Raw genomic sequence first — 9,317 nt, forward strand, 5'->3', positions numbered from 1 at the left:
ATCCATCATGCCTTGTTACCACTGTGCAGACAGGTGGTGGTGTAATGGTGTGGGGGATGTTTCCTTGCTCACTTTAGGCCCCTTAGTGCCAACTGGGCATCGTGGCATCATTTAAATGCCACGACCTACCTGAGCATAGTTTCTGACCATGTCCATCCCTTTATGGCCACCATGTACCCATCCCCCGATGGCTAATTGGTTTCTGGAACATGACAATGACTTCAATGATGCCATCCTATCAGTACGGGCCAACATTTCTTAAAGGATGCTTTAACACCTTGTTGAATCAATGCCTCGTAAAATGAAGGCAGTTCAGAAGGGTGAAAGGGGGTCAAACACACTATTAGTATGGTGTTCCTAATAATCCTTTAGGTGATGTTATACTAATATACTTCTGCAATATAGCTTTAGAATTTTAATATTTGATTTGAAAATTACATATTCATTAGCTTACATCTTTCAAGAATAAAGATATGTGATTTTTTTTTTACTTCTTTACTGCATTTTGTTTTTTGTTTAACTAAACATACAGATAAAACCTTACTTTTAGTGAGGTCACAAACTGTCCCTCATCCTCTGTGCTCATTTGACCAGTTTCACAATTTTGGAAACTATATTCATTAATTTTTTGTTTTTCAGTACATGTTTGGCAATAGAACGTGTCATGCAAGGCAAAATTTATTTTACAAAATATAATCTCTCCTGACAACCAATTTAGTCCAAAATGTATTTATAGAGATATACAGCCCATTCTCACGCGTCATGTAAGTGACGCTAAAGGGCGCCTAAACATCAAATATTGAAGCATGGTCAAAGGTGACGCCTTGGGGTGAGAATGCGTTGAGATATAGCTGCCCGTAAACTCATTTGTGACTTGTCTGGGTACTCAACCTCCTGGTAGTTTTATTTGTATCTTTCAAATGATTGTTGTGTTGTGTGAAACACATCAATGCTCAGTTTTGTGAACAATGCTTACAGTCCTCAGATTCTGTCATGACAACCCGGTCTCATCCCAAGACGTCATATAACTGACGTTTTGGGACGTCTTTTGACCATACGTCAATATTTGCCTTTTTAGGGCCCCCTTAAACGTCGGTAGATGAGGTTATGGGATCCTAACTCTACCTAAACCTAACCCTAAACCTAACCCGTCACCTAACTGACGTTAAAGGTAAAGCGTCAGTTGTATGACGGCCCGGGATCGCCATCTACCGACGTTTAAGGGGGCCCTAAAAAGGCGGATATTGACGTATGGTCAAAAGGACGTCCCAAAACGTCAGTTATATGACTTTTTGGGATGAGACTGTGTTAGTCATGAACACTACCTCAGAAAATCCTCCTGTCTGCCACCAGAGGTCTCTCTCACCTAAACATTAGCAATTGGAATACCCAGAAATCACATTGCTGGACTGATTGGACACTCACATGTGTGTGTGTTTGTGTAAAATTAGTCCAACTATGCTGGAACAGTAGTTCCAAAAAAGAAGTAGGCAAACAAAAGGTTATTACATCAATTCTACAGTAAGAAGATAAAAATGTGAGTGCAATACGCTTTTTCAATTGGTAACACAATATTATATTCCTGCGATACACGGAGGCTGCAGTTTCAGGACCACAGTACCACTGTCTGACATTGTTCACATTTGTAGTGGAACTGTTGGCAACATCCTTTGCATGTGATCATTTTGCCAAAGCTTGATCTTTTGCAATGAGGACAATTGAGCTCTTCAGTCAACTGGGGGTTTTGGTGGCAGCAGACCAGCTCGAGAATGAGGTGGTCCATGAAGAACACTTCACCCTTTGAAAGGGTTTCTTCAAGAAAGTGGCCATCTCTCCATATCCAGCGGGTGATGCTGCTGTTCTTTGTCAACACAATGAAGTCACACATATTCAATTAGCAAACATACATTTTTAGTTGACCCTGTGAGTATGAATGGTTATGGCGCAGCTCAAAATATTCATCTAGGCAAAAGGTAGCATCAGCTTCAGACCACTGTAGTCCCTCTATGTATTTGTATGGGATGAGACTGTGTTATTCATTTACAAAATAAATATGCATCATCAATTCAAAATTGATAACAACGGTTTGATGTTGTAAGACAACTTACGTTTAGTAATATATAATAACATGTATTTAAGGGGCCAGGCAGGCCAATTTAGCTCAAAAGGAATTATCAATTAATTTATAGGGAACCTTAACAGAATCACTTATACGGCCGAACAAATGACTTGATCGTCCAGTGTTTATTCGAATGGGCCATAACAATAATCTCTGCAGCAGATATAAATATCCAAACTGTAGTGACACACTATTTATTGGCAAGGTAACTTAGATCAGCAATTTAAGACATTAAATCTGCAAGCACATAATGCAAGACAATTATCTTTAATTAGCTATACTTTATATCAAACAATATTGTAGTTTATTTATTGGGAGAAGAAGGAAGAGTTAAGAGGGGATACAAGTTTGTAAGAACAAGGTTTCAGTAAGGAGAAGTGTAGTAGACATATAAGATATTAGTTTTTTCAGGTAAAATAAAAATAACTTTTTTTAATGCCTATACTACAAACATTACGCATTTTTCATTCACAAGAAAAGCACTTTTATCATTATCTCTGACAGGGTGATAAAGACAGTGCACATTTGCTATTTTCTTATCAGATTTACTTAACAATAGATTATTGACTCAGGTAACCCTGGTTCCCTGGAGAGGGAACAAGACGCTGCGTCGAGACACGGTGGGAACGTCTTGGGTCATTACATGCATATACCGAATTTCGTACACGTACGTGAAACGTAGCGGGAGGCGCACTCCGTTGAATCTTTATAGTAGTCTGGCTCTGCATGTGTTTTGCAGGAGGTGTGGCTTTAGAGAGTCCTTGGGGGTGGACTAATGGATTGATAGCCATAAGGTGTCTAACAAATGTCTCATGTTTGATACCTTCAAAGTTAGTCATCGCATGGATTTTATAGCTCACGTGACTGGCTCAAAACAACCCACCTGCCAAATTTGTGCACCCATGAGCAAAGAGAGCAGATTTCTAATTGCCTACTTCTGAGGAGTCCGTCTTCAGTCAAGCAACTGCCATTGAAATAATTAGGAATGCTAAAAAATAGCTTTATTAATGTATTTAGACCTACATGAAAAGAACATAAGCGAGTATTTAGTTTATGCGGATGTTCAGTCATAATCCACAAGGAGGTGTCATTGAGTTCATTTGATGATCTATCTGTTCTTACACTTTTTCCTCTTCAACATTTGCATGAAGGTTCAACCAACCTGTACAAGATTCACAAAACATAAAACCACCACAAACACACTAGATGAGGTTTGAAACTGCCGATGACAAAATAAGGAAAACCAAACACAACCAATAGATAAAGAGGCAGACACAAAGCTGACTAACAAATACAAAGAAATGCTAACAAACAACATAAAAGCACTTATGGTCCAATAAGGAGATGATACAAGTTAGGTAGAACAAGAGAAGAGAAACAGAGATGGTGAGAGACGTCATAGAGGAACTTGCATCTTAAAGCACACTTCCACTTCACTCTTGGTCTTTCCAATGCACACATTCACACACGCACTCGTGACAAACAATGTGCACAGCTCTCATTTTGGACATTAGTTTTCAAACATATGTTGTCAAAAACCTTCAATATGGGCTACTGTGTCTTCCAGATCATCTGTAACCTTGCCGTTTCTCTCTTGCTGCTATCGCTTAGTGTTAGCGGCACCACAAACCGTAAGTATTAAGATCTGCTCTATGATGCCCTGCAAATGACTGTCAGTATACATATTGTTAAATTTGATTTGTAGGGAACATAGTGGTATGTGTCTGGCAACAGTTGTGGTATGTGTATGGTTTTGTGAGCAAAGAGCAGCTGCTATTTAACCTTTCACCTGACAAATTTTTGACCTAGCTGTTTTTTTTTTCTTTCAGTAATACCAAACACATTTAATGTCATGTTCAGTATGTCTTGATTCAGCTGAGAAAAACAATCATTGTGTCATTTAATAGAATTTTATAAATACTACTACTAATAATAATAATAATAATAATAATTTGATAGTCAATTAAATTTGGTTTTGACAGATCAGTGTTACCCTATCAGCATCTGTTGCAGTTGGTCAGAGCTTCTTTTTGCCGATTGAACATGTTCAATCGTCTTTGTCTGAGAAGTAGCGTACTGTAATCTGGTGATTGCTCGTATTGGTCTTATTTGTCATAGTAGTAAAGAATGAGCAATTTAATGATTATAATGCAATATTATGTAGTAATATTAAAATATATAATATAGTACTACAATATATTATACTAATATTATATAGTAGCTGGCAAATATTTGCTTAGAGGACTATATATCGACAATATCATTTGTTTTTCCAATATCATCAAAATCCTTTGACTTAGTCTTTACACCAATATCAACAGGTAGATGTAATGAATCAAACACAGTCTTCACATTTTTTCATTTAAAAACAGAGTTTGTGCTCTGCATTAAGCTTAGGGATCGGGGCGGGTTCCCCGTTACACAATAGTTGATCTAATTTTAATTGTTGTGAAAAAAATAAATAAACGAATTATTGAGAATTATTATGATTTTATATTAGAAGCACACAAGGTTGTAGGTTTGTTTTGCAAATTTGTCCTTCGGTAACACATTAGAATACTGTTCCGCCATCAATGAATAACAACACAGGAACAAATGAGTAATGTAATAATAACATTCTAGTCACTACTTAGTAACAAGAAACACAGATTAACAAATCAGTAAGTAATAGCCCTCAGCTAAATGCGGTAGTTCACTATTAGCTAAGTATCAGTAGCCTACTAGCCTACTATTTTTCCATACCTCTTAGAGAAATAATAACTAATATACAGGTTCATAATTATTGTGAGTAGTGCAGAAAGTATAATTAATTCTAGAGTGAAGATCATGGTACTAGTAACAAAAAATAATTTTGAGGTTTCTATAATGTTTTGGATGGCAATTAGCACATCCTTCCTTCTAATGGAATTGATTATTTGGAACAATATTCTGAAGTGAAGATCATGGTAACTCACCAGTAATGACTCAAGTGTTACCAAATCTGTCCGAATAATTACTATCCAAAACCTTACAAAACCTCAAATGCTTGCAGTGGCTTCAGTCAATATCAGAGAGTTATCATGATTTTCACTTTAAAATACTGTTCCAAATGATTAGTCATTCTTTCTGAAGGACTTGGTTTTACATGAATCATTACTAGTGGGTTACCATTACCTTCACTTTGGAATTAATTACATTATGCATTATTCACATTAATTATGAACCTGTAGTAGTCCTCTGGGAGGTATGTAAAAAATAGTTTTAGCTAATAGGGAATTGCCTCATTCAACTGAGCACTATTACTAAATCAGCGTTTCTTGTTAGTTAATAGTAGTTACTATGTTAATATTGTGTTACTCATTTGTTTTTGTGTAGTTATTTATTAATGATGGAACAGTGTTCTTTAAATCTTACCACAAATATTTGATGAAACCCCCTGTTTTCCTTTACACTTGTAGGGTCGGAGCTGCAGTGTGCCCATATGATCAGAGTGCCACGAAACACATTGTTTAGAGCTCGTGTAATGACAAAGTTGAAGATAAACTGTACTGTTACTCAACCAGAAGGATGTCACAGGAGCCCTCAAGTCTCATGGTGCAAAATCTATGGAAATGACTGTAAAGCTTTAAATCACTCAAATTACACAGAAACTGAGTGGAAGAATGTGACTGAGCATGAAGGGATGGCTTTCCTGACTTTCCTGAAGCTCTCAATGGAGGACACAGGTTTATACAGATGTAAAGAAGGTGACAACTCTGTTAGCCATGCTATTAATGTCACTGTAACAGGTAAGTGAAGGTGTTAGTAGAATTTAAACATTCAGTGGTAACGTTTTATTTTAATGTGGCATTTTAAACATTCATTTAGAACTACATGTCAGCTAATATCATTAGAGTATTAGTAGACTGTCTGCTTAATATCTGATAACTCTTTATTGTTATGGTCCTCCAACAGACATTCTACTGACTATAAGTAACTTAGCAACTATAACTCATTGCAATCCCCTGTAGTCTACTAATACTTTACTGACACTCTAATGAGAGCTAGTAGACATGTAGGTGCAATGTACAACAGAATGTGCTAATAGGACCATCAAAAAAGTGAAACCTATTCGGTTAAATATACTGTAAATAATACAAGTGTATTTTAAATATTTTCAGTAAATGAGGCTTCACACAATGATAAGCCTTCACACAATGACAACAACACAAGTAAGAGCATGGCCATTACCACACATGATAATAGTCAACTTTTTGTTTTCTAAAGTCAAAGTGCATTAAAGAGGATGCCTGATAAGTACAGACGGTGTTAAATATTCTAATGCCTACAATAATAGGTGGTGTGAATACAACTCTGAATGATGATCTGCAGTGGCTCTGGCCATATGTGTACATCTGCACTGGAATTGCCGGGCTGGTATTCATTGTTATGGCTGTTACATTACTTATCATCAGATGCCAAGGTGAGTGGTTTGTAAAAGATCTGTACATTTACAATAATCTGTTCCATTAGTTTTTGTGTCATTGGCTGATTCTGTGAAATGTTCCATAGGGACAAATTCAAGAAGAAAAGATATGGCATGTAAAACTCAGGTATCTTTTGTTTTCATTTTAATCTGTAGAACTGTTTATTGTCTCCATTAAAAAAAAAGTTATTAAATGCTCCGCTTTACACTTCTACAGTACATGGAAACACAAAGAAGTGACCTGCCTCCTCTTCCACCTCATCCCCATCACAACACCCGTCCCCCTTCAGACCAGTCGAAGACTTTATATGGTGTTTGTGAAACTCCACCTGTCAGAGGAGTATCACCAGCTGGAAGAACTGTTGTCACAGAAAGAGGAGAAGAAGAGAATGCTCTTGTGTATGTCTCTTTAAATCACAAGATTATGTCCAGAGGGCCAAAAAGAACAGCACAACAAGAACCTGAACCTTCAGAATATGCTGCAATCCGGTTCCGGTGATTCAACGAATCCTTTACTGAGACACTTTAAAAAGAATACTGAGAAATGAGCAATGAAAAATGATCACTCATTTGCTATTTTGTATTAAGAAATAATTTTAAAATACTCTCTATGAGGGGCAAGAATCTGAGCTTGGCATGTATGATGGCAATTCAAATGCAATTCAACAAAGGTCTGGCTTGCAGAGTTGCGTTCCTGGGTCAAAATTTCTTTGTCGATCCTGGAACAACATCCCTGACCGAAAATATAATCCTAACCATATACCCCTAAATCTAACCCTACCCATAAAATCAGAGGGAACGGATAGGTGAATAACAATGATATAGACGCACCTAACCCTGGTTGTAAGCCTAAACTTGACATAAACTGTAAACTTGTCCTTTAAATCTGATTGGATGATTGGAGTGTTGTTCCAGGATCAGCAAAGATGCTGATCCAGGAACATGTTGCACTTGGTAAAATCAGGTTCTGTAGGATATTGCGGTGAACATGATTTCACCAACTACCACATGTTCCTGGATCAACATATTTGTTGGTCCTGGATCAACTTTCCAATCAACCAATCAGATCTGAGGGACAAATTTACAGTTTATGTCAAGTTTAGGCTTAGAACCAGAACTTATAACTTAGAAACATCAGTGCTATTCACCTCTTCTGATTTTAGGGAAAAGTTATCGGTAGGGTTAGGTTTAGGGGTAGGGATTGGGTAAGGACTACATTTTGGGACAGGAATGTTGATCCAGGATCAACAAAATATGTTGATCCAGGACCATGTCTTACATGGCAAAATCACATTGTGGCAGGAAATTAACCACACTGTAAATTACGATGTCTTCTATGGGCTGAATGATCCTGTTTATGTGCTATTTTAGTAAGAATAGGTTTTGCCAAATTGCATGTTCACACCAAGACAATAAATATTGTAATTTGAATGCAGCTGTTAACATGTCTTTTATGCCGACATATAGGGCCCTATCATAAACAGCGCAATGCGGTGCCAGACACGATACAAGTGTTTTTTTTTTTTTTTGTTTTGTTTTTTTTTTGCTACTTTCAGCCTGGCACAGTTGTCATTTTCTCGTCCTGTGCCATGTTGTTTAAATATGCATTTGCGCGCCCATGGGCGTGCTGGTCTGAAAACGAGGTGTGTTGCAATTTTGAGGCAAACTTTTGAGGTGCAATATACTATGTATATTTGAAGAGTTCAGATGCAAAAGCCTCTAAATGCCATTTGAAATTTTCTTCTAAAATGATCATTTTTAACAAACTTGTATAAGTTCAGTAATTTCACTTAAATGACAATTAATAGGTAATCTTCATTGCCATTTAAGTGAAATTACTGAACTTAAATATACAAGCTTGATAAAAATGATCAATTTAGAAGAACATTTCAAATGGCACTTAGAGGCTTTTGCATCTGAACTCTTCATTTCTTGTTATTTAAAGAGCATGTTAGTAATGTGCGCCAATGGTCAACAACTCACCTCTGCTTATTACACACACTGGGACAAGCAGCAACACACAAACATGCCAAATATTACAAATAAAAGGAATACAATTTTAAAGATTATCAATGTGTACATGGTGGAATCTGGCTTGTCCCATATGGTCTGCCGGCATGCTTTAATCTCGTGCATGAGCAGATCCATTTGCTCTCTGGAGACGCATTCAGTCTTTCCGCTTGCAAACTCTGTCATGTACAGTAAATACAATAAAGTGCAACTGTCTTTTGAAGGGAATGGGAGCTGAGACTCTGATAGGTTTATTGCATGTAACGCGGACAGCCCTTTAAGATGGGCATGCACTAGGTGCGCTGATCATTTTTCCCATTGTTACACAAAATTGACTTTGGACACACACTAACTGCACTTGCGCCGTGCGCTTTAGACCATGCGCTCAGATCGTTAAAATAGGCCTACTGTAGATTTGAAAAGTTATAGTTATCATCGTTTCTTCCCATAAATGTATTGTAAAGATGATTTATTGTTTTATTTTACTTTTTACAATCTTTCTAAAAGACCACCTGGCATTATAAGTGTCTCCCACTTTTACTTTATCTAAGTTGTCTGATTTGTCGAGTTTGTGCGCAGACTACAAACTGAGAAGCCCACAAGAGCAAAAGCATGCACACACATTTCCTGTATGAGCAGGGGGGAGATTGCAACTTACCAGATATGTTGGTGGGATTCTTCACCTCCCACAATGAAGAATAGTACATACAGCCTTTTTTTATTCATAAAAAGGTCAATGAGTAA

General features: G+C 37.1%; 1 protein-coding gene across 2 annotated transcripts; it reads left to right on the forward strand.

The window, feature by feature from the left end:
* The first annotated feature begins 3,323 nt into the window (after window positions 1–3,323).
* On the forward strand, window positions 3,324–7,280 carry LOC120461391 (B- and T-lymphocyte attenuator). 2 transcript variants are annotated; one of them, XM_039649546.2, is made up of 7 exons: window positions 3,324–3,505; window positions 3,687–3,750; window positions 5,557–5,886; window positions 6,259–6,309; window positions 6,435–6,560; window positions 6,650–6,690; window positions 6,781–7,280. In XM_039649546.2, exons 1-7 carry the CDS (start codon window positions 3,503–3,505, stop codon window positions 7,060–7,062), a joined length of 897 nt encoding a protein of 298 aa, XP_039505480.2. In that variant the 5' UTR covers window positions 3,324–3,502; the 3' UTR covers window positions 7,063–7,280. The 2 variants fall into 2 exon arrangements, with proteins under 2 accessions (XP_039505480.2, XP_088988286.1); XM_089132160.1 differs by lacking the exon at window positions 3,324–3,505 and having other exon boundaries at window positions 3,516–3,750.
* The last annotated feature ends 2,037 nt before the right edge of the window (window positions 7,281–9,317 follow it).

Source organism: Pimephales promelas, chromosome 6 (genome assembly GCF_988280905.1).
Source record: "Pimephales promelas chromosome 6, fPimPro1.hap1.1, whole genome shotgun sequence".
Taxonomy (NCBI): Eukaryota; Metazoa; Chordata; class Actinopteri; order Cypriniformes; family Leuciscidae; genus Pimephales; species Pimephales promelas.